This window comes from Trichosurus vulpecula, chromosome 1, assembly GCF_011100635.1.
Source record: "Trichosurus vulpecula isolate mTriVul1 chromosome 1, mTriVul1.pri, whole genome shotgun sequence".
In the NCBI taxonomy this organism is placed as follows: Eukaryota; Metazoa; Chordata; class Mammalia; order Diprotodontia; family Phalangeridae; genus Trichosurus; species Trichosurus vulpecula.
The window spans coordinates 243,648,681-243,674,751 of NC_050573.1; the positions used below are offsets into that span (position 1 = coordinate 243,648,681).

The window sequence follows — 26,071 nt, forward strand, 5'->3', positions numbered from 1 at the left end:
GCCGGCACAAAGCCAAAAGATTAAAGTTAAAAAAACCCAAACTTTACTCCATGGGTAAAGTTACACCTTACACATCCTTACTATGTACAAAGTATATTTAAAAATAAACTTTCCCCCAGATTAATACCTTTACTTACATGTGCTGATAAGCATTTTTATATCTGTGAAGTGCTCATAGAAATTTTGATTAGCTGAGTCTTACAAAACCAGATGGAGATGTGGAAACAACAATGTCCCCTTTTCAAAGATAAAGGCATTTGCCGGGGGGAACCTGATCAAGCTTGATGAGTTTACAGGAAGGTGAGCCTTTGTTTGGGACTTTAATTTCTTCTCCCTCTGTAGGGTGTGGACATTCCCAGTGGCACCTCGTTAAGAGGACTGATCGCATCTCCTTAGTTTGGGTGCTTACCAGTATATTCAGACCTCACTGAGGATGAGTGATAAACTCAGCATTTGGGGAAGAATTGGTTATATTGGGGTGCTGTGGGTCAGAAGCCACCTCTTGGTGCTGGGCTTATTTTGAGGTTTTTCTCCGCCCCCCCAACCCCAGAGTTGAGACTCAATGACAGATTAAAAACCAGAGGCCTAAGATGCGGGTCTTGGGGTGAGGTGGGGGTGGGAGAAAGGTCTGTGCATTCACAAAGGGAACTACCAATGGCAGCCTTGGTCACAGGCTCATGGCAAATTCAAGTTTTCTCTTCCTCTTATCCTGAGATGTGGTAGGGAGAGACAGTGGCTGGAGAATCTCTACTACATCACCTCGAGAGAGTTTCTGGATCATGAGCACTTGGGCCTAGACACAGAGAAGTAGTAGCTTACCCTTACAGCTTAGATATGGTAAAAGGTAGTTCTACAATGCTAGAGATCTGGACAGATCCTGCAATAAAGCTGGAAGTCACCAGCTGGGGAGGTGACTTAATTCTGATTATGTGAAGGTCTTTATATGAGTCTTTTTTTGTGGGATGAAATAAAGGCTGTCCACTACCTGTTAAACATTGTTACCTTGAGGCCTTGTTCAAGAGTCAGGACTTTTTTACTTACCTCCCTGAAGACCTAGATATATGCTACATTCTGAGGCTCCCAGAGGAGATTCTAGGTCAGGGAAAAACAAGTCAGAGGGTGCCAACCCCGGGGCTGTCAGGATCCTAGCACTTGGCCTGTTTCCTGGGTAAAACCAGACAGGCTTAGTAGGAGCTGGAATGGCAGGCGCCTGGAGGGAGGGCCTCCACTCTTAACAGCCCCCCCCCCCCCATAGTCATCCTTCCCATGCAGGCAGAGTCCATCCACTAGGGACTCACAAGCCCAGAAGGAGGAACCCAGCTGGCCACTACCTAATGCTCTTGAACCAACAATGCTTTGATACTTTACTTACTGGAACATCTTTGATACTTTACAAGGGCATGCTGCCCCGTGCCTCACATAGCTCACACAGCTCTGATATCAGCTGGCTACATGCCTGAGCTTTCCCATGCCTCCATAGATACTGTAGGACAGCACCCCCCTTTGTTCCCATACTCCCATAGAAACTATCTTGCAACAGCCCTAATTTTCCCATACGCCTGTAGGACTCATAGTTTGCTACAATCCAGATTCTTCCCACCCGATATCGATCTTCCCATGCTGTCATCCCCTTACCCCTTGAACACCTGCTTCTGCTCATGTAGTGCAAAACCCTATAAAACTGGATAACGTCTCCCAATAAATCGGAGTTGTATCTTCCCTGACTTCCGCCTCATCATTGCGTACTGAGATTGGGGTCCTTGTTGGTCAGGGACCCCCAACAGGTGGCTTCCCTAAGACTGAAATTAATCATGTAAGCCTAGGCAGGGGTGGGGAACCTGCAGCCTCAAGGCTACATGGGACCTTCTAGGTCTTTGGGTGCGACCTTTTGACTGAGTGCAAGTTTTACAGAATAAATCCTTTTATTAAAGGGATTTGTTCTGTGAAGTTTGGATTTAGTCAAAGGTCTGCACTTGAGGACCTATAGGGCCACATGTGTCCTCAAGACTGTCAATTGCCCACTGTCGAAGAGTTTGGGGCATTGAATGACAGGTCACACAGTAGAGAGAGTGAGATTAACTTCCTCATATTTACAGTGAGCCAAAGGAGCTAAGGCAGAGAATCTGAGGAAGTTTCTGAAATTTGATCAGTGGGAGAGAACTGAAGAAACTCAAAAGTGGCTGGTAATTGGATTCTGCTTGAGACTCAGGGGAAACAGCTATGAGAAGCTTCTGTTTGCATGGTGGCTATGGTAGATCTCACACCATAGACGTCAGCCAAAGGCAACTGAACAAACTAGCATCTTCACCTAGGAAGAGGCAGGAAACTCACTGTCAATACATAAACTTTGCCCAGGAATCCCCAACAACTTAGTCTCTAGAAGAGGGAACAAGATGGGCAAACACAAAATTTGCCGGCAGTGTCCCACAAACAAAAGCTTCCAGTAAAAATGACAGAAAGCGGAGGGTCTCACTTCTGGAAAGTAGGTAGGAAAAGAAGAATTCTGCGGCTACCTACAGAGAATATGATATGTTTGTGTTTCTTCCAGTGACAAGTAACAGTTATATATGCACAAAGTGCAGGTTGGTCTCTCTGTTGGGGGAGAAGGTGAAAGGGAAGGAAGGATATCTCTACACTCTCTAGGTTGTAGGTGTGAATGGAATTTTCTTTGAAAGAATCAAGGGGCTTTTCAAAGATGTAACAAAAAACGGAAAGAATAGAAGAGGTAAGAGTGAATTCTAATCTGTGTGAAGGAATCCTAACTTGTGGAGGAATGGAATACCAGGAAGAAAGAGAAGAAGATGGATCACTGTCGTTCGGAGCTCAGAGAGTGGTCCTATGAGGAGGAAGCTATTCTTTGGTTCTAAGGAATGACATAGATCTACAGGTTCCAAAAGAAAAGGGTTTGTTCTCAAGAGAATAAAAGGAAGAAAAGATAGAGATAATTGGGAAGTTCTTTGTAAAAAAAATCTTAATTTTTTGTTATTCTGAACTTTTCAAACACCAACAAACATGAAATTTTTATACACAAAAAGCAGAAAAAAGGAAATTGAAGATGGAACTAAAAATCTCATTATATACAGTTTATTTTTAAAAAATGTGCTCAATTTAGCATGTTAGTTCCAAAGCTATATGGCTTGTCTGTGTTGCTCTTTGAATTGTCTTCTGATTTCTTCTGCATGATTTCTTTAAATGCCTCAATGATGTCCTTTTCTTCCTTTTTTTTTTTTAGCACTTATTATCATTAGTCACTGCCCTCCTCATTCCCACCGATAGTCCACTCCACCCCTCCCCTCCAAAAAAAAACCCCTTGTCTTGTCACAAGACAGCATAGTCAAACAAATCCATAAACTGATCATGTCCAAAAAGATATGTCTTGTTCTGCACTTCTGGTACAACAGCTTTCTGTTGAGTCCTCCTGTGTCATGGTTGGTCACGGCATTGACCAGAGTTCTTAAGCCTTTTAGTATTGTATAACCTCTGTGTCATACACAGTTCAAATTCGGCTTCAGACACTTACTAGCTGTGTGACCCTGTGCAAGTCATTTAACTCTGTTTGCCTCAGTTTCCTCATCTGTCAAATGAGCTGTAGAAGGAAATGGCAAACCACTTTAGTATCTTTGCCACAAAAACCCTTTTAAACGGGGTCATAAAGAGTCAGACAGGATTGAAACTGATAAAAAAAAATCCTCTGTGTTATAAGGTGCAATCCTGAGAATCTCAGTTTTGGAAGTCTTGGGGAAAATCTGGAGGCTATGTATGTGTTTATGAGGTGGTTTGTGGAGATTTATGGGAGTAAGGCAGATGACAAGAAAGGAAGTTTAAATACATGTAGAGTTTAAATGGTGGATGGACTTTCTTCTTGAGAGGAGACATGTGAGTTACCTCAGGACCTTCAATCTGTCTCCCCAGCACCTTCATCCAGAAGGACTATGAGAACTGATGACTGAAGAGACACTGATGATGGTGTGGAGATATGGTATCACAGATTAGACCAGTTAGGTGAGAACACCCCTCACAGATGTCCCTGCCACCCAGCGGCCAGACTGAGAAGAAGGTACCAATGATTTGCCTTTCTCCAATATTTTAGCAGGAAGTCCTTCTTGCTCCTTGAAGTCAGAAACGCCATTGACTGTGACATTCTCACTGTGTTGATCAATTCCCCTCTCCATCTAGTGTTCTGTTCACTCCCTATTTATGTTCTAATTCAACTTCCTTGACGCATAAAACTATTTTAGGGCAGCAGCCTTGGCTATATGTATCATTTGGGGGAGTGCTAGAACTGGTCTGGAATAAATCAATGTACTAACTCACTCATGGCTTGATTTTGAGAGATGGCTTTTGGGGCTAAACTGGTTGGTAGAAAAATGAGCTATTTTTGGAGCTAATATCAGCCAACTGCCAAGGCCTACTGTGTTTTTTTTGTTTGTTTTTTGGCAGGGCAATTGGGGTTGAGTGACTTGCCCAAGGTCACACAGCTAGTACATGTATCAAGTGTCTGAGGCCGGATTTGAACTCAGGTCCAGGGCTGGTGCTCTACTCACTGCGCCACCTAGCTGCCCCCTACTATGTTTTAAACTGGCTCGAGGAAATAAATGGAGGAGGTAACTTAAGTCCAGAGAGGGATGATATAATCAAGCTTGAATTATCTCCCAGAAAATCTATGAGCCCAAATTATAAGCCTAGTAGTCAGGTCAGAAAAAGGAATACAGGATGGGGATTGAACTACATGGTTTCTGTACTTTTGGTACTTGACTTTATTCCGTAAAAGTTAAGCTACTAAAATTTATTACATGTGAAACATTTAGGTTCATTACTGTTGTTTTCTAGTCAATATATAAATTATTCTTCTGGTTAAGGTCACTTCACTCTGCATCAGTTTTATACAAGTCTTCTCAGGCTTCTCTGAATCTGTCCATTTCTCCATCTCTTGGCTTCTGGAATTTTTTCTGACTGTCCCCTATGTCTGGCATGCTCTTCCTCCTTATTTCCATCTCCTGGCTTTCCTGACCTTTAAGTCCCAGGTAAAATACCACTTACTACAGGAAGCCTTTCACAAGCTCTTTTAACTCTCCCGCCTTCTCTCTTTAATTTACTTCCTATTTGTCTCATATATAGCTTGTTTGTACATACTCGTTTGCTTGTTGTCTCCCCCATTCAATTGTGAGCTCCTGGAGGGTACGGATTGTTTTTCACCTTTTTTCCTATACTTGGCTCTTAGCACAGTGCCTGGCACATGTTGTTGTTTAGTCATTCAGTGGTGTATTACTTTCTGTGACCCGGTAGGCCATGTTATCCATTGGGTTTTCTTGGCAAAGATACTAGAGTGGTTTTCCATTTTCTTCTCCAGCAGATTAAGGCAAACAGAAGTTAAGTGACTTGCCCAGGGTCAAACAGCCAGTAAGTGTCTGAGGCTGGATTTGAACTTAGGTCTTCCTGACTCCAGGGCCAGCTTTCTATCCACTGAGCCATCTAGCTATCCTACCTGACATATAGTAGGTGTTTAATAAATATTTATTGCCTGATCCTCCCTTCCCTTATTTATTTGATTTAAAAATATTCCATTCCAGGCATATATCATGATTTGTTCAGTTTAGTGACAGGTAACTTCTTCCTTAGGGGCATTGAGGCAGCCATTTTTTTGACCTGACGTAAATAATAGTTGGGAAACTGATTGAGAAAATGAGGTCTGAGGATGGAATTTGGATTTCTGAAACTACATTCCCCTGCTTTGTCTTCATATCCCCACCTTCCCTTCCCTCCTACAATACTCCCCTTTACAACCATCCCTCCCTCTTTAACGCACACTCTCTTCCTTGTCTCCTTGCACCCAAGGTGGTACATACCCACATTCACAACCATCTACACCTTTTTATAGTCTTTCTCTTCTCCAAGTCATGTTTCTACAATTTCTTTCCTCCTTCTTCCTCCTTGTGGCAGGAGAAGGGAACCATTCATTTCCTTTAGATATCCATAGAAGGATGAGAGCTTAAGGAAGAGTAGAACCAGTACCCTCTGGATGTTCTCCTAGAGGTCCAACAAGGTGGTGGAAGAAGGAGGAGAGCCTTCAGGCTATTTCTTCCTTCCTGGGGCAAGCAAAGAGTCCAAAATAGGGCACAGCTGCTAGCTTCTGCCTTCAGACTCCTGCTCCCATTCCAGGGCAAGAAAACAGGGATTCTGTGGTGGGAAGTAAGAGGGCAGACAAACCAATCAGGACAGAATTGGGCTCTGCAAAGCAGAAATGTCACTTGAGCAAGTGATGGAGTAGCAGGTGAGGATCTGGAAAAGGGTCACAGAAGGTCCCCAGACAGGAGGACAACCAAATCTCCAGATTCACTTCTTTTCCCCCAGAATGTCATGGAAGCAGTAGAGGGGAAGAGAGTGGGAAATAGAAGGAAGTAGGGGCAGCAGTGGAGTGGGAAAGCATCCCTGTCCCCACATGGTGGGGGAGGATATCCAGGATCCTAAGCCATCTTCCTATCCTCCCCAAACCCTGTATCAGCCCATTTTGGAGTACTGTGTTGTTATGAAAAACAAAGTGGGACTTTTTCTCTTTTTTCTTTTGGAGTGCTTCTCAGCACTAAGGCAATCAAATGCTTTTGATTGAGTCTTGCCTTTGTTTGAATCAAGAGTTTTTAATTGGATCAAGAGTTATTGATCAGAAACAGTATATATACTCTGAGGTTAGCATTTTACTTTGGGGCTCATTCATTGGAAGAGAGTTCACGTAATTTGGCCAGACAAGATTCTGGGTAGCCATTAAGGAGCCCTGCCGGCTTTGAAAACCAAGATGTCGGTGCTTCTCTCTCTGGTAACTATGTTTGTATTGCTATGGACAGACAAGCCCTGTCTGCTGATTTGTGTTATTTGCTCTGTTTATAGAATTTCTGTTTGTAATTTCTGTTTGTGTTTTCTCTGAAGTTCAGGGTGCTGACTTTTCCCCCTGAACTAAGAGAATGATACATGTATGTTAAACTAAAGTGAGATTGTAAACTCCTTAAAGTTGCTTTCCTCAGAAAACCAGATCAAAGAACCTGTGCTAGCAGCTCTCCTGTGTGCTGGTGTTATTGGTCTTACACCTCTACAGCAGCTGCAAGCAGCATTGTTGTTACGTGTGTTTAATTACAGAAGCAGTATTTTAGGAAAAATATTGACAAACTATAGTTCTTTCATAATGGGAGGGGGATTGGAGACTATGAGGATAAAAGTCAACTGAAGTTATTGGGAATTTTGAGATAAAAAGGGAAGAACACAATATTGATCTTCAACACTCTATCTTCCATTTCTATGCCCCTTTACATGGAGTGTACTCCCCAGTCACCTCTACTTCTGCTTCCTTCAAAGTTCAGCTCAAGTGCCAACTCTTACATGGACTATTTCCTCACTTACCCCCAGCTGGCTGGTTCCTCCTCTCCTCCAAAAAATACATTGTACTTATTTTGTGTTTTCTTATGTATGTACTTGTTATCTCCTTTGATAGACAGTAACTTCCCTGAATACAGGGATTATTTCACTTCTGTCTTTGTATCCCTAGTGTCTAGCAGAATTCCTTTGCATACAGCAGGCAATTAATAAATGCTTGTAGATTGACTGATTCATTCAAATATTTGAAGGGCTATCACACAGAGAAGGACTTGTCCTATTGGGCCCCAAAGTCCCAGAGAAATTTGGCTTCAGGAAAAACTTTGTAACAGGCTCCCCCCAAAATGAAATGATCTAAGACAGGAGGTGGTGGTTTCTCTCTCCCTGGAAATTCCCAAGCAGAAGCTAGATGCTCATTTGCCAGGAATGTTGTAGGAGAAATTCCTGGGTGGAATGAGCTGGTCTAGAAGTCTCTTAGGTCTCCCAACTTGAAGATTCTGTAATTCTTTGATGATCAAAATTAGCATAAAAGCTCTCCCTACCTCCCCTTGGTCTATTACTTAGCTAATGCTCTACTTAAGCTACCCCTCTAATGGATAATGTAATTCATCACTAACGTGTATAATAAATAGTATTATTTTTCTTTTTCTCAATGAGCTGTTACTTTTTCTCATCTTCTATTTCCTTTGGTTCAATAATATTCCTATTATACAGATTATTAGCAAATACATAATTGGGATACTTTTTAAAATAAAGGAGTAGCTGTTATTTATTTGTCTAGGGGATTTGGAAGGAAAAACTAAAGAATGAGAGGACAAATGTGGGTACTTCAAGGAGAAACTAACTAGCTGCTAAAGAAGAAACAAGAGAAACCTTGGGAGCACGTGAGTAGCCACTCTATCGCAGAGGACATGATAGAGAGAGCCAGGAAAGCCAGGTATAGTCAGATGTGCACTGCAGATTTTGGGAGAGCCAATTTCAAAGGTCCAGAGAAAGGACCCAATGGCCCCAACGTTTTGCAGAAACAATTGGCTCAACCAGAAAGGGAAGCTCTCACCAATAAAAATCTGAAGACACAAGCAGAAATGATTCTGATGAGGAGAAAAACAGGGGAACTGTCTAGAGATACCATTGGGGATGCGCAGGTGCAACGTCAAGAAATTCAAACAAATAAAGAACATCCATAGGACATAGCTGTAGGCACAGGCAGTGAAAGATGAATAGAAGAGAGGTTATGCTCCTATAAGAATAGTCAGGAGTAACTAGAGGTCAGAATAAGCTAAGATTGGACATATCAGTGATAACTACCATTTATGTAGCACTTCTGGATCTGCAAAGCACTTTACAAGTGTTATCCAATTCTATCCTCAAAGCAGCCCTGGGAAGAGGGTGCTGTTATGATCCCCATTTTACAGTTGAAGAAACTGAGCAGAGAGGAGTTAAATAACTTTCCCAGGGTCACACAGGTAGGAAGTGTCTTGGTCCAGATCTGAGCTCAGGTGTCTTTGTGATTCTGGTTCCAGCTGCCTCATGAATGCTAGGGATAACACAAAGGGTGTTTTGTTGCTGTTTTGTTTTTCCCAATTAACATTGAGAATAAGAAAGATCAAAGGTTGGGACTAGTACGGGGGACGAAGACTGGATTTTAAAAGTTATGTTAGAGACAAAAGAAGGATTAAAAAGGGCTCCAGGTAGATGGGCTGATGAGAACATATGATGATGATGAGTTTTTTTTTAAGTTCTATTTTCTTCCCCAAGGAGAATGATCTTTTGACTAGGAAGTTTAGGAAAAAAGGTTAGCAAGGGAGCAGACATCCAAGATGTGAGGAGATGGTCATATCGCTCTAGCTGTGCTTAGTGAGTTAAAGTTACCAGGCCCAGCCTAACTAAGGAGGAACTGGTGAATGAGATTGCAGTGCTGCTGGCTGTGATCTATGGAAGATCTTGGAGAGTGAGAGAAGTGTCTCAGGACTGAAGAAGGGCAAATATCTTAATTTTCTTTTTTTTTTGGAGGAGGGAAGGGAGGGCAATTGGGGTTAAGTGACTCGCCCCAGGTCACACAGCTGGTAAGTGCGTCAAGTGTCTGAGACCATATTTGAACTCAGGTCCCTCCGACTCCAGCGCTGGTGTTCTGCTCACTGCACCACCTAGCTGCCCCAAATACCTCAATTTTCAAAAAAGGGTAGCTAAAATCTATAAATTATAGAAAATTAGCTTGAGATTTTGATTCCTGGCAAAATTATTTATGAAAGGTTCGTGAGCATTTAGAAAATAAAACAGTAGCAACTCAAATCCAGCAAGGCTTCATCAAGCAAGCATCAAGCATATATTAAGTATCTACTCTATGCTAAGGGTGGCGCACTGGATAGAGCACTGAGTCTGGAATTGGGAAGACCTAAGTTCAAATCCAGCCTCAGACACTCACTAGCAGTGTGACCCTGGGCAAGTCACTTAACCCTGTTTGCCTTAGTTTCATCTATAAAATGAGCTGGAGAAGGAAATGGAAAACTACTTCAGTATCTTTGCCATGAAAACTCCAAATGGGGTCACAAAGAGTGGAACATGACTGAAAAAACAATTGAAATGTGGCAACCTCTGGGGATATGAAAACAAAAAGAAAGAAACCCTTTCCCTCAAAAGAAAATTCATATGCACAAATAAATGCGTACAACATTCGCACATGGTAAACGAAAAGTAATTTCAGACGGTGGCAGGGAAGCAATAGCTGCCGGGGAAACCAAGGAAGACCTTGTCAACCTAGGATGTGGCATTTGAGTGAGCTTTGAAAGAAGTTAAGAATTCTAATAGAAAGAAACAAGGAGGGAAGTCATGCTGGGTCTGGAGAATAGTCTGCACGAAGGCCCAGAAATGGCATGAGTGAGGAACAGCAAGACGGCCAGGTTTTCTGGGTCACAGAGAGGGTGAAAGGGAATAGAGCAGTGCATGATGAGCCTGGAAGGGTAGCCAGGTGGTGAAGGGCTTTAAGTGTTAAACAGACAAGTTTGTATTTGATCCTAGAAGCATTAGGGAGCCACTGAATTTTGTTTATTGAGATTGTTGAGCAGGGCAGTAACATAAGAAAAATATCATTTTGGTAATTATGAAGAGAATAAATTATAAACGGGAGAGACTTGAAGCAGGGAGTTCAATGAGGAGGATACTTCAGTGATCCAGGGGGAGAGATGATGAAGGCTTGATCTTGGGAGTTGACCATATGAGTGGAGGTGACCATAGGACTAGAGGTGACCATATGAGTGGAGGTGACCATAGGACTAGAGGTGACCATATGAGTGCAGGTGACGATATGAGTGGAGGTGACGATATGAGTGGAAGTGACTCTAGGACTAGAGGTGACCATAAGAGTGGAGGTGACCATATGAGGGAAGGTGACCACAGGACTAGAGGTGACCATAAGAGTGGAGGTGACCATATGAGTGGAAGTGACCATAGGACTAGAGGTGACCATATGAGTGGAGGTGACAATATGAGTGGAAGTGACTATAGGACTAGAGGTGACCATAAGAGTGGAGGTGACCATATGAGGGAAGGTGACCACAGGACTAGAGGTGACCATAAGAGTGGAGGTGACCATATGAGTGGAAGTGACCATAGGACTAGAGGTGACCATATGAGTGGAGGTGACAATATGAGTGGAAGTGACTATAGGACTAGAGGTGACCATAAGAGTGGAGGTGACCATATGAGGGGAGGTGACCATAGGACTAGAGGTGACCATATGAGTGGAGGTGACCATAAGACTAGAGGTGACCATAGGACTAGAGGTGACCATATGAGTGGAGGTGACCATAGGACTAGAGGTGAACATATGGAGAGAAGTGATCAGATGCAAGAGTTGACATGGAGACAGAATTAAGAAAATGAGTTAGATTTAAGGTGGTCTGAAAACAGTTTTGCAAAGCAACATCAGCTCTTGATAATTTATGTAACTGGAGGAAAAACACAGTAGTATAATCCAAAAGACATTTCTCATTTGCTTTAAGATGTATTGTGCAATGCTTCAGAAGATCCTTTTATTTTCTTGAAGTTAATATTAAAATGATTTTGCGTTCCTTGCAAAGTCATTCGCCATGACTCCAGTAGATGAGGTGCTCTAGCAGCCTTGTGGGTGAGAGCCAGCCTGGAATTAACAATTTACTACAGGTAGCTTTTGATTAGCCATATTCATTAAGAACAAGTCATGACAGATTAGACCCATTTTTTTAACAAGCTAATTGGAGAGATAGATCAAGGCAGTGCAATAGACAGAAAGTATTCAGATTTCAGCAAAACAGTTTCTCATGCTATGCTTGCGAATAAAATGTTAAGATATGGACAGGTAGGAAGACCTGGACTAATGGCTCACTAGACTCAAAGGGTAGTTGCTAAGGGGCCAATGCCAACTCAGAGGAAGGTCTGTAGTAGAATGCCCCAGGCATCTGTTCACTTGTCCTCTTCAAAACTTTTATCAATGATTTGGATGAAGACATAAATGACAGGGCAGCTAGGTGGCACAGTGGGTAGAGCACCAGATCTGGAGTGAGAAAGTTTTGTAGTCGTTTTTCAGTTGTGTCCAACTCTTTGTGACCACATTTTGGGGTTTTCTTGGCAAGGAAACTGGGGTGGTTTGCCAATTCGTTCTCCAGCTCATTTTCCAGATGAGGAAACTGAGGCAAACAGGGTTAAGTGACTTGCTCAGGGTCACAGTGTAAGTGTCTGAGGCCAGATTTGAACTCAAGAAGATGAGTCTTCCTGACTCCAGGTCCGCCGCTCCATCCACTGTACCACCTGGTTTCCTGAGGTGAAATCTGGCTTCATATACTTAGTAGCTGTGTGCCAGGCAAGTCACTTCACCCTGTTTGCACAGTTTCTTCATCTGGAAAATGAGCTGGAGAAGGAATTGGCAAACCACTCCAGTATCTTGGCCAAGAAAACCCCAAATGGGGTCACGGAGAGTTGGAAACAACTGAAATGACAGAATAGCAGCAACGACGACATCTAAATGATGAGTTTGTCAAATCTGCAGATTTTCTGAAGTTTATAGGGTTAAGAGATATATTGGATGGCAGAGTCTGAACCCAAAAGATCTTGCCAGGTAAGACTGATGGGTGCATCCAATAAGACTGAATAAAATATGCCAAGTATACGTCTAAAATTCCACATCGGGGTTATATAAACTAAACTCACAAATACAGGCTGAAGGAGAAAGAGCTAGACAAATGACTCCAACGAAAAAGAGCAGCAGGGAATGAGGGGAAGGAGGGGGTTTGAGGTTCTGCAAATTCAGTCTTAGTGTCCAGGTTTGAACGTTGCTAAGCTTTTGTCCTAAGTTAGACCACACCCATAGCATACTATGTTTCAGTCTGGGTCCCATAGATGTCTTTTTGAAATATATTAAGAAAAGGGCGCTCAGGATGGGTGGAGGGCCTCAGAAGCAAGGTGTAATAGGATCAGTTAAAGGAATTGGGGCTATGTAGCTTAGGAAAGCTACGGCTTAATGGGGACACGGTAGGTGCTTTCAAATATCTGACATACTAGCTCCTCCTTGAGGGGCCAATCTGGTTCTCTGCCAGCAGTGTATTGAGGTCAATTGTCGATTGTAGGCACCGAGGCTCAATTTAAGGAAAAACTTCTGAAAAATCAGTGCCATCCGAAAGTTTGATGGGATGGCGAACCCTGCCTCTCATTAAAGGTCTCCAAGCAGATGATAAATGACTACTTATGGATATTGTGGAAGTGATTTTTATCTTTTATTCACCTTTCCCTGATTATTATTTTTCACTTCTTCTCCATTACAATTTCCCCATGTTCACTTTTATGTAAATAGTATTTCATTTTTTCCCCAATTACATGTAAAGATAGTTTTCAACATTCATTTTTTGTAAGATTTTGAGCTCCAATTTTTTTCTCCCTCCTTTCTTCCCCTCCCCATTCCCTAAGACAGGAAGCAGTCTGATATAGGTCATACATATGCAATCATGTTAAACATATTGGAAGTGATTTTTAGAGGGATGGATGACACTAATTTGCCTCTGAGATTCCTTCCAACTCAGATTCTGTGATGTGACAAAATACATTATTTATGCAAAGACTGAATGAAAAATTAAGCCAAATAAACCAGAGTTAAAATGTAATGCTTATATAAATCAACTAAAACATTAAGTTCCTACTGTAAATTTAAATTTGGATAATTTAAAATGGTTAAATTAAAATTTATCACATATACTATATTGGGATATGAATGGATTAGGGATAGGAGCTTAATGAATATGTGATTTCATGCATAAAGGAAGTTCCTGGCTGTACCAGTGCATAGCGCCTCTTCTGTAATTTAGGGTTTTAGAGACTTATTTAGAGCATTATGAGGTTAAGTAACTTGCCTAGAGTCACAGATATCTAGCATTTGTCAGGGGCAGGACTTGAACCGGGTCTTTCTGGCTTCAAATATAACTCTTTCCCCTAGTTGCCTCTCTTCTGGCATACTATGAATGGTTTAAAAACCACACACAACCCAGATTAATAAAGCAGAACCATAAAAGTGTAGGGGAAAGACAATGGATCCAGAGTTAAGATACAGTTTCTGGTTCTGATTCTGCCACTTACTAGCTCTTTGACCTTGGGCAAGTGGTTTTATCTCTCCTTTTCCTCTTCTTTAAAATGGTTACTCACCTCATCGAATTGCAATCAAAGTGATGTTTTTGTCTATGAAGCACTATATGAATGTGTAGGAAGGCTGTCTCTCCACATGTAGCATAGGTGTGTTTGCGTGGCTTAAAGGGAAACAGAATAGACATCTCTAACGTGTTCTCTGCCCCCTCCCCCTTCTCCAAGGGAGACTTTTGGTATTTGGGTTACAAATGTTATTAATATTATACACAGTTAATTGGCATACAGAATGAGAATGAAGAAGGAAGAAACAGAAAGAAAATGAGGAGCTCGAAACACTTTCAATGTCTGAACATTGCCAAAGTCTGGAGGAAGGGGTGGATAGTCCCAATGTGAAAATTAACCAAAAATTTTAGAATCTAGTTTTAATAATCCAAGAAGCAAAAATGGATAGTTTGTTAAATAAAAAATTTGTTTAGATGACTGCAATTTACTGAGCAATAAAGAAAAAGCTCTGTAGAAGTTATAAAAGAAAAAAAGTAGATTTATCTCAGTAAGACCCCTGATTTCCAAGGAGAGTTAGGTTAGGTTCTACTCCAAACATTCTCTGCTGAGTTCTTAAACCAAATGGCTTCTTTCCTTAATCCTGGCATCCTGGTAGCCACCTACGGTTCACGCTATCGTGAGTCATTCGATCCGAGACTTTGCTAATTTCAAAGGCCCAGCTCTTCAATAACGTCTAATAACGAGGAAGGAGAATATGCAGATGTTTGTGCAGATGTCGCCAAGCACCACTCGGGTTTGTGGAAGAGAAACCAAAACCTGAGAAAACTGGTTTCGGAATCTGTAGTCCTTGCAGAGAGAGGCGTGACTGCCCTGGTCAGAAAGAGCTGACCTCCCACAATCTTCTTTCATTTCCCGCTTCCCCCTCCCTCCGTCTCTTCTACCTTCTTTCTCATATCCCAGTTTGAAGACCTGTTAATTCCTAGATTGTGTCTATTTATCCAATCACACTATCCCAGGCTCGCTTAGACGCAGAGAAAAGAAAGAGGATCTTTCAAAACCAAACCAAAGAAGACAACCGCACACCAGATGCAAACCTCCATCTGCATCTCTCCCTTGCCCTGCCAGTTGCGGGGTGGGGGAAGAGAGGTGTCTTTCACTCTGCTCAAATGCTCAGCCGGCACCCGCACCTGCACCCGCATCCACACCCGCACTGGCAACTGAAGGTCAAGGGGAGGAAGTTCTTGGGTGAGAGGCACGCCGGGTCCCCCACCCCGGGATGCCGCAGCCTGAGACCAGGACGCCTGAGCATCCTATCTATATGGGTCAGTCCAGATGCCTGGCCTGCCTGCAGGCGTGGTGCACCCTTCCCTTCCCCTCCCTCCTGCCCCTGCGGGGGCTTACCTTGAAAGACATCCTGCACATGTCAGCAGGGACTCATTCCAGGCTGCCTGCCTCAGGGCAAAGGATTCGGCTAGGTTTCCTTTCCAGAGGCGCCCTTCCTCACTCTGGTGGATAACGAGGGACAGAGAGAGTGAGACACCAGTCTGGGGTTGGGCTTTTGCAGACTGACTGGGTCTGCGGGAGCTTCACACAGCGCCGCGGCTGAGCCTCCTAGGAGAAGAAGCCGCAGCTGCTGCCGCAGCAGAAATAGCAGGACGCCCCATGCCTGGTCTGGCTATGGACGGGGCCACAGCTCTCTGCACCCGCCACAGGCGCAGAAATTTGCTGTACTTTCTCTTACACGTGTGCACAGCCCCACCCACCCCCTATCTCTCTCCATTCTCCCAGACACCTGTCCCCATATGCTCCTTGAAACATTTTGCCCCAAAGAGCGCATGCACACACTCACATTTATATAAACAGTTGGCTTTTCTCAAAAGAGCTTTCTAGAGTTTTCACAAGGTAGTTCTCTCATCCAATAAACAATGCCTTAAAAAAATAAACCAAACCTGATTCCTTTCAGTGGGGAGAAGGGTTATTCAACCAATAAACATTAAGCCCCTACTTGTGCCCCACACTGTGTGGCTAGATAGGGCAAAATTACAAAAGATAGTCCCTGCCCTCGAGAAGTTTACAAGTTAATGGGGAGACAAACAACTATGTACATACAAAACACACTATATATACACAAGATAAATAGGAAATTATTGATAGAGGGAATTCATTAAAATTAAGAAATGGGGAAGTCCTCCTATAGAAGGTGAACTTTAATTTGGGATTTCAAGGAATCCAGGAAGTCAGGAGGCAAAGATAAGGGGGAGAACCTTCCAGGCATGGTAGAGAACCAGCGAAAACACTCAAGAGTCAGATAGAGTCTCTTGTGTAAGGAACTGCAAGTAGGCCAGCGACTCTGGATTGAAGATCTAGTTGCCTTTTGATGAGGGTGAGGTGACATTTGAGTCCTCTTTTCTCTCTTCCCACTCTATATTCAATTTGCCACTAAGTCTCATGCATTCTTCTTCCAAAGTGTTTCTCTCATATCCAGGTCTTCCTTTTAGTTCCTGTCATACACCAGACTTTTACAACCCCATCTCTGGACTATCCTCCTTCTAACTGGTTCCTTTCTCTCGTGTCTCCCCACCCTAATCCACCACCATATTACAATTAGCCAACATATATTTACTAAGTGCTTACTATGTTCCAGGCACTGTGCTAGGTAAGCATTGGGATAAAGAGAAAGGCAAAAAAAACCACAGTCCCTGCCCTCAGGAAGTGTATAATTTAAAGGAGGAGACAAGTAAAAACACTGAAGTGAAGATGAGAAAGGGAGGGCACTGTTGCCTTGCAGGAGACCTGGAAAGGCTTTTTGCAGAAGGTAAGACTGTCTGCCCCCCCTGACCACTGAAATTGCTACCATGGACAGTGGCTTACTTATCATTACATCTGCATCGCCTTCAGCATTAAATTAGAGACTTTCTGTAATCTGCCCCACCCTGCCTATCCAATTTTCCCCTTCACCATTTCCCAAAGCGAACTCTTGTCAGGTTTAGCTCATTATTTACCATGTAAGGCATTTCTTTCCATTTTTCTAACTTTGTTCATTCTGCTCCCTCAGAATGAAATGTCTTCTTTTTCTTAATCTGCCCATCACCTTCCTAGTGGGAAGAGGAAGAAGAGAAGGAATATTTATTTGGTGCCTACTAATATAGGAGGCGATATGCTAAGTGCTTTACAAAAATGATCACATTTGATCCTCACAACAACCCCCAAGCTGGGGGTGATTATTATTCCCATTTTTACAGATAAGGAAACTGAGGCAGACAGCGGTGAGACCAGATTTGAACTCAGATCTTTCTGCCCCCAAGCCCAGCACTCTTGTACCCCCAACCTTCCTACTGGTCTTTCAAAACCCAAGAGAAGTCAATCTTTCACACATGCTGCCCCAATTGCCTGACTCCTAGGTCCTTGTAATCCTCTTAGCATTTGATTATTTATGACTTTGTATTGCTCTCTGGTTATTCCCTGTGTGTTAATCTCATCTTCCTAACCAACTCATAGAGAAGTATCCATGCAATGGATAAAGATTAGGAGTTAGAGAACCTGAGTTCAAATCATACATCAGAGCGTCAATGTCCTCCTTTGTAAAACAGAGCTGGAGATAATACTTGCCCAGTGTAAAGCAACAGAAGGTAGAACTCAGATTCTTACTTTGCTATTTGTGAGTTTGAGCAAGTCACTTTTCCTATCAGGGCCTCAAATTCCTCATCTGTAAAATGGACCGGTTAGTCTAGGTGATGTCTGAGGCCCCTTCCTGCTCTCCATCTTATGCTTCCTGTCTTCTGCTACTCACACAGAGCACAAAGGGAGGAGTAAGGTTCAGTGTGGTGCTGTGCCCTAGTTTCTAGGTCACACCTGTTTACTCCCCAGCAGACTCTGCCTAGACGAAAACTGGAAAGTAGGATATGTCTTCTGAGCCCATTTCCTTCTTTTTTTGGCATCCCCTCCAGTATACCGCAGGTTCTGGGTCACCTCTATGTTACCTTCCTCCAGAGCTATGTTCCCCTTCTTTGCCGAAGTCATGAATGAACGAAAGAATGCTTGAACTGGAAGAAATCTTAAAAATCATGTATTCCAAATGCCTCGTTTAGATCCGAGACAATGAAGGCCCATACAAGTTAGGTGACTTGCCCAAATTCACTCAGGTAGTTAGTGGCAGAGCTGCCAATAGGACTCAGGTCCCTTAGACCCAAACCTAGAGCCCTTTCTGTTACAATAGAAATTTATCTGTCCTGTAGCTTATTCCCTCAAGGTACAAGTTGTATAGCAAAACAAACAGTGTCAGAACAATATGCACGATGACCACAATAATGGAAAGGGAAACAACACCTATAGGTGCCCAGATTTAGCTCAATGCCATGGCCATTTGTGGTCTCAGAGAACTGCAGATGAAACCTTCCTCTCTCCTCTTGGTAGAAAGGTTTTTATCTTTGTAATGGCAAGGAATAGCCAAGGAGGGCCTAGTCTTTGGAGCATACACTCAAATTTGCCCTTCCTGGTGGGTCATACATAATATGGGCAATATACCCTAACTGGTTCCAATCTGATAGGTGGGGTCTTGGGGAGTCATGAGTGACTGAGGGGACAGGGAGCTAATATGAGAAGTTAATTCCAGCTGCTGAACTAATATGAGAGACTTACAAGGTTAGTTTCAGGCAATCCATGGAGATTTTAATGGTGGCCTTTTGGAGATAGTGTCCACATCTTCACTGTCAGGCTGAAGTTCATGGGAGACTTAATATGGCATCTTTGTATAACCTTCAAGGGGTAGTGGATAGAGTGCCAGGTCTGGAGTCAGTAAGATTCATCTTCCCAAGTTCAAATCTGACCTTTGACACTTACTAGCTGTGTGACCCTGGGCAAGTCACTTAACCCTGTTTGCCTCAGTTTCCTTATCTGTAAAATGGCCTGGAGAAGGAAATGGCAAATCACTCCAGTATCTTTGCCAAGAAAATTCCAAATAGTGTCACAAAGAGTCGGATGTGACTGAAAAATTACAGAACAACCATACCCTTCAAATCACAATGTACAGGTAACTGCTTACGCCATCTGGTCTTCAAGCATTCACATTGGCATCAGGAGTCCAAGCAAGTCTCTTTGGGGACTAGATGTAGTAGCGGTGGAAGGGTGTGCACAGCTAGTAACTTTTGGGGCATAGTTCCAAATTGCTAGACCAGAGGTGGGGAACCTGTGGCCCTCGAGGCCATGTGAATTTGTTCTATGAAGTTTGGATTCAGTCAAAGGGTAGCACTTGAGGATCCAGAGGGCCATATGTGGTCTCAGGGCCAAAAGTTCCCTACCCCTGGGCTAGACCAATTCATAGTTCCACCAATAGCACACTAATGTACTTGTTTTCCCAAAGGTTCTTCAACATTTGTCATTTTTCTTTTATGTCAACTTTGCCAATATAATGTATGGGGGGGGTATTTTAATTAAATTTAATTTTAATTAATTAAATTTAATTAATTTAAAGCAACCCAGAGTTGCTTCCCTCCCCTTCCCTTCCCCCCATTCCATGTGTCAAATTATCCAAATCTTGAGGTTTCTCTCTCTCTTCATAAGGTTTTATACAACTTTGGGTAAATGGTTCAGGTGCCTCTTAATTGCAAGTTTACATTGCCCTAGGATGATTTGTGAAACTCCTTCCTAAAAAGGGTTTGGGAAGCCAAGAAGTGGCATTATTGGAGATGGTTTGCTTTTTTAATAATGTAGGGTATGTGAAATTTTTTATCATCACAATCAGAGGTTGCCAAACTTATTTGGCCTACCACCCCATTTAAAAAAATTACTCAGCACTCCCCTGGAAATCTATTTTCTTTAACCCTTTAATGGTTTTTTTTGCTGAAATTTGTGTCATTTCAAAAAAAATATAAGATATTTTTAAAAATATGCATCTTAAATTTAACAATTTATTGTAAATTTCTGGTTTTTTTCCTGCACTAATTTTGTTGATGCAATACTGTGTCATATAACCGTATAGTACTATATTGTAAACAAGTCATTACATGCACATATTCCTGCTGGTGCATGCTGGCCATTATCTACCCATGACATTGTCCCCACTGAATGAATATAGAAGATTTTTCTGAATTGTACTTTTTAGAAGACTGAAGGTTTTTAAAAATTTTTTTTAAAATTTTTATTTTTTTGGTGAGTTCTTGCTTCAACAGCTAGGATTCTTGGGTTTACCAAACACAAGGCTACTCTGCTCATTTGTTTTTATACCTGTCTGTCCCACTGATTTACCTTTCTATTTATTAAGCAGTATTAAATTATTTTAATGCTTACTGCTTTATAATATAGTCTGAAATCAGGCTTTTCTATGCCCCCTTCTCATTTTTTTCACTATTTCCTTTGAGATTCTTGACTTTTTGTTCCCTCGGATGAATATTATTTTTTCTAGGTCTATAAAGTAATCATTTGGTAGTTTGATTGCTATGGCACTGAAAAAGTAAATTAGTTCAGTGAGCATTGTCATTTTTATTATGTTGCCTTGGCCTACCTATATTTCCTCAATCATTTATACTTGTCTTTATTTGTGTAAAGAATGTTTTGTAGTTATATTCAGATAGTTCCTGTGTTTATCTTGGCAGGTAGGCTCCCAAGTGTTTTTAACTTTTATTATATTCTGGAATTTATCTTTATCTCTCTTCCTTTTGGGTGTTGTTGATAATATACTGATATGCCACTGCTGACTTACGTGGACTTATTTTATGTTCTGCAACTTTGCTGGAGTTTTTAATTTTTTAATTAAATTTTTAAATTTAAAATATTCTCTAGGTAAACCATCATATCGTTGGCCCAAAGCGACAATTTTGTTTCCTTATTACCTATGCTTACTCCCTCAATATCTTTTTCTTGTCTTATTGCTCTAACATTTCTAACATTTTATTGGGTGGTAATGATGATAGTATATTTATCTTTGATCTTACTGGAAAAGCCTCTATTGTTTGTACTTTTTAATCATTACACTATTTTATATAAGGTACTCATCCAGTGTAGCTCATAAGGTCAGAGTTATTTTGACTCTTTTAGTGGCAGAAGATCCCCTAGAAATTTGAGGAGATCTTGTTACCAAGTAGTGAAATGTGGTAGGAGGGTGCCTGTTTTACCTAGGTAGGGGTGGATTTTCTTTAAGTAAGGAGGCAGTCCTTGGAACTTGGTTGGGATATAAAAAGCCCAGCCTATATAGAGTCAAGGCTCCAGAGGTTTTTGGCAGAATTCCTCCTTTAAGAACATCTCCCCATTTTTATCTGGTTATATGCTTACACTGAGTCCCAACTTCAGTCATAGCAAAGCTATAGTATTCCCTCCCACCTTCTCTAGCCCAGACATGTCAAACTCAAATAGATACAGTGGCTACTAAACTGTACATAAAGATTATTGTGAGCTGCATATTGATTTAAAAAAAGCCCGGATATTAATTGCCATGTTTTCTTATATTTTTATTTATTTCATTAAATATTTTCCAATCACATTTTAATCTGACTTAAGCAGCTCTTGGAAGTGCTGTGGGCCCATGTGGCCAGTGGCCTGAGTTTGACACCTCTCCTTTAACCTAATTCCCATGTACAACAATGGGTAAGACATACATCTCAGGCTGGGTAAGGTCTGGGTCACTGTTGCTTCCAAGGTCCTGAGCACCATCCACCAATTTGGCTACCTCTTCGCCAACCTACCTACCGCTCTAGGTAAAGAGTTTATACCAATGTCCTCTCCACCTGTCCAGTGAACAGCCTACTCCACAGATCACCTTTTCTTTTTTTGAAGGGCTTATTTAGCACAAATAAAGAAGTGTGAAGTTTTTTACTCATTTTCTTCACTCCTCAGTCTAGCATTTGGATTGGCGATCTTGATGGCTAGCTGAGATGCTCTCTCACTAATAACTTTCCAATTGAAACGTTGTGAACAATCTCAGAATGGTAAGATTTGCGGCACGTCAGAAGCACTCCTAGCTCTTTGACGTTGTGCATCAAACACTTCCTGAACCCACTTGGTAACATGCATTTTGTCTTTTTATTACTTCCACAACCAATATTGAGCATCAAGATCTTGCCCCTGAATCATCTTCATACTTTGTTGTCAGCGCCTCTTGGTTTATGCCAGTTTCTCTTGATCTTGACGTATTTGTCTGACTGGTGCCCGATGAACTTCTTGGTCCTCTTCTTGAAGATTTTAGGCTTCATGAGGGGGTCTGAGGGCAGGAATGGTGTCGATTAAGAGACAGCCCAGATCACCTGTTCTTAACCTTTAGAATGAACTTCTAAACTCCTGAATATTAGTGTGTCAGATTTGGTAGACTCAGGAGCCTCTGCCAACTTTACGGATTTTATCCATGCCCAGTAAGTGGGTAAGTATATCTACAAACTTTTATCTTCTCAGTGGTAGTTGAAGTAGTAGGCATCACCCTATTTTGTTCTGGACCAGTAATTTAGGAAACCAAATCCTTATGGGAATGCTACAAAATATTCAGCCAAAAAAACACCTCACTCCCTAATTTTTCCTAGCACATTAGGGATCAGCATGTTTAGTGTTCAACTCCCAGCATTACCAAAAGTATTGCCTGGGGAAGATATATACCTTATCTACCTATGACCCCCTTGAGCCAGAGTTTCATCCCCAGTATCAAAATGTCAGGAAGGTTTTTTGTTTGTTTGTTCTTAGCCCAGTTAAGGCAGAAAACTTACCCCCAACATATCTTGGATGATTGCACAAATTAACCTAGTCTGAGAACCATCAAATTCAGCTGGCTAGAACCACCTGCTGACCAGGCCAGAGATTGCAGCTCTGCAGAGGCTTCTGAAAAAGACTTAGCAGAATAGATTTATTTGTGGAGGAGTTTCAGCACTAATTATCAGGATCAAAAAGAATGAAGACTTATAGTTCTACCACAACTAAAGGGCTTTGGGTATCATTACCATTTGGGACCAGTATCTATATTCATTAGTACCTTCCCTCCTGTACCAGTGATCAGGAGGAGTGATTTTTCACTAAACTGGGTCTCCTTAGGACATACCATCTGATCCAAACAAGAAAGGTGATGAATAGGGGACAGTCTTCTGGGCCTGGTATGGCCTGTGTGCATAATGGGACTTCTGGTTTTCAAATCTACTTATCCAGCACTAACCTTTCTGCTGACTTCCAGTCTTACATCTCCAACTGTTTGTTGGACATCTTGAACTGGATACCCCGAAGATATCTTAAACTCAACATGTCCAAAACTGAACTCACTATCTTCCTCCTGAAACTGTTCCCTATTCCTAATTTCCTTATCTCTGTCAAGTGTACCACCATCTTCCCAGTCATCTAGGCTCACAATCTAGGCATCATCCTTGGTTTCTCACTCTCACCCCACCCTCTGCCTCCCTTATCTAATCTGTTGCTAAGGCCTATAGAGTTGACCTTCATTGTAAATTGTATCCTGCCCCTTCTCTCCTCTGGCATTTCCACCACTCTAGTACAGGCCCTTATCATCTCATGCCTGGACTACTGGAATAGCTGCTGGTTGGTCTCCCTGCCACAAGTCTCTCCCTATTCCAGTCTATCCTCCATTCAGCTTCCAAAGTCATCTTCCTAAAGCACAAGTCTGATCATATAACCTTCCCTACTCAATAAACTCCAATGGTTCCCTATCACCTCTAAGATCAAATATAAAACCCTCTGTTTGACATTCTCTGTTTGACCTTTGATCACTCCCTACCACCTTCTGCCCCCAGCCTTCCAGTCTTCTTACATGATTACATCCTCCCATGTACTCTGCAATCCAATAACACTAGCCTCCTTCCTGTTTCTTGCACGGCATCTCCCAATCCAGGCATTCCCAAGGCCTGTAATTCTCTTTCTTCTATATTCCCTGCCTTCCTTCAAATCCCAGTTAAAATCCCACCTTCTGCAGGAAGGCTTTCCAGATCTCCCTTAATTCTAGTGCCTTTCATCTGTTGATAATTTCCTGTTTATCCTGTTTATAACTTGTCTGTACACAGCTGGTTGCATGTTGTCTCCCCATTAGACAGTGAGCTCCTTGAAGTAGGAATGGTGTTTTGCCTTTCTTTGTATCCCCAGCACAGAGTACCTGGCACATAATAAATGTTTGTTCACTGACTGAATGAACTCCGTATTTTAAGACCTGTTCCTGGGAGGAAGGGTGTCTATCTCATGGATCCCACAAAATGGCCCAGGCTATTCTTCGGTGCCTACAATAGACAGGCAATAGGTAACAACACTTTCTGTTCATTAAATTGTGAAGCAATACAGGAAAAAAGAGGAACACTTAATGAGCCAATGGGAAATCTATATGGATCTACTTGAGATCCATAGCATATATATACTATGGTGGGACATATCTGTGTCTGTGAAAAATCTCCACGGTTCATAAATTTTGTGGGATACTGTGATTTCATCTGCAGGTTTTCCACTCTAACAGTGCCTCTCATTGACCCCAGTGAAATACCCTGAGGCTTTCCAGTGGCCTTTATCCATTTTTACCCTCTTCTTTCTAAAGATCATTCTCCTTGGTGTAGAGAAAAGAGAAGCAAAATTAGAAGCAAAATCCTTTCATTATCATTCCATCCACTCAGAGCAGTGGTCCTATTTCTCCCTTGATCCTGGTTATTATCTTTAACTTTCCTTGCCAAGCTAAGGTCCTTCTTAGATTTGGTGTTCTGCCATTCCTGTTGCCCAGGTTTGAAATCATCTTCAACCCTTCACTTTCTCTTACACCCACCACCTTCTATAATGCCCAATCAGTTGCCAAGGCTTATTGAATCTATCTCCTCATCATTTCTTGCATCTGGACTATTTTCTCTTTTCCTACAGCAATGACTCTAGTCCAGGTCCTCATCACCTTTTGTCTGGATTCCTCCTAATTGTCTTTTGCACATCCAGTCTCTCCCCCATTCTTCTCCTCAATCCATCTTGTACTCAGCTGCCAAACTGATATTTTCTAAAGCATATGCTTGACCACTTCCCTTCTCTAGAAGCTTCAGTGGCTCCTCATTGACTCTAGGATAAAATATGACCACCTCTGTGTATCAGGAGGGCCGAGTTTATAATCTCAAAGAGGATCATAAACATGTCTGAAAGGTTCGGAACCGCCGGATATAAGAAACTCTCAAAGTAGAAGGCAGAAGAATCAAAACATTTATTTAGGCTCCACAGTAACCAACCCATGAACCAGAAGCCCCATTTTGATATGTTGATCAAAATCTTCCAGGCCCAATAAGTACGCCTTGCAAGAGTAACCAGGAGGCTACAGAGAAGCATGATTGCGTAAAGCAAAATCATGCTTCCCCCTCGATGGTAATAAGATTACCCACTGGCCTGAAGTCTTTGTTCAGCTTCCTCCCATAGATCAGCTCTGCTACTGGCAGCTCCTGCCTCAGCTGTGTCTGTGTCTGTAACTGAAGCTGCAACTGAAACTGACGATGTAACGGTCGCTGTAACTGACGATGTAACTGTCGCTGGCTCCAACCGGAAAAGGAAAAGAGAGCTCTTCAAGCTGTCCTCTCCCCTCTTATAGGGTTTTTGACATCATCAAGCTCCGCCCAAATGACCAGGGCCGATTGGTTCCTGAGTTGGCCCCTCCCCCTAGCATAGCCGCCAACACCTCCCCTCAGCCAGCCCCATGACTCCTCACACAGGAAGCTGTCTGCTTCCCGGCATGCTCCCCGGGCCTCCTGCCCCGGAAGAGCAAGCCACAGTGTCCAGAGGCTCAATGAGGCAAGCTGAGCCATTCAAAGAAAACAAAAGCCATTATGGCTACACTCCACCCCTTGTTATAGGATACATAATCTAATCAGCCATGTATCCTAGAACATACATTGTGATCCAATTACAAAGGAAACTAAAACATATCATTCATTATAAAGCAAAACATATCATTCAGTGACATTCCCAAACATTGGTTAACGATTCAAATGCGATCCACCCCTAGATCCCAGCAAAATAATCTCTTCAATCAATCATCCCCAAAATAATTATTAATAATTCAAATGTCCACCCCTAAATCCTTGTATCCATTACATAGGATCAATAATATCATAACAATAAAACAACACAGCAAGGATAACACAAAATAAGTAAACAGAACACTATCATCATTTCC

The 26,071-nt window shown here is 42.1% G+C and overlaps 1 protein-coding gene across 2 annotated transcripts in view; it reads right to left on the reverse strand.

Annotated features, from left to right (window-relative positions):
- The window catches only part of ANKRD29 (ankyrin repeat domain 29), a 66,976-nt gene extending 51,334 nt beyond the window's left edge, over positions 1 to 15,642 (reverse strand). For both annotated transcript variants that reach the window (XM_036768656.1, XM_036768666.1), the window contains exon 1: positions 15,373 to 15,642. In XM_036768656.1, the coding sequence (XP_036624551.1) occupies positions 15,373 to 15,393 (21 nt within the window). In that variant the 5' untranslated portion in view covers positions 15,394 to 15,642. The remainder of the gene's footprint in view (positions 1 to 15,372) is intronic.
- Between the last annotated feature and the right edge of the window lie 10,429 nt (positions 15,643 to 26,071).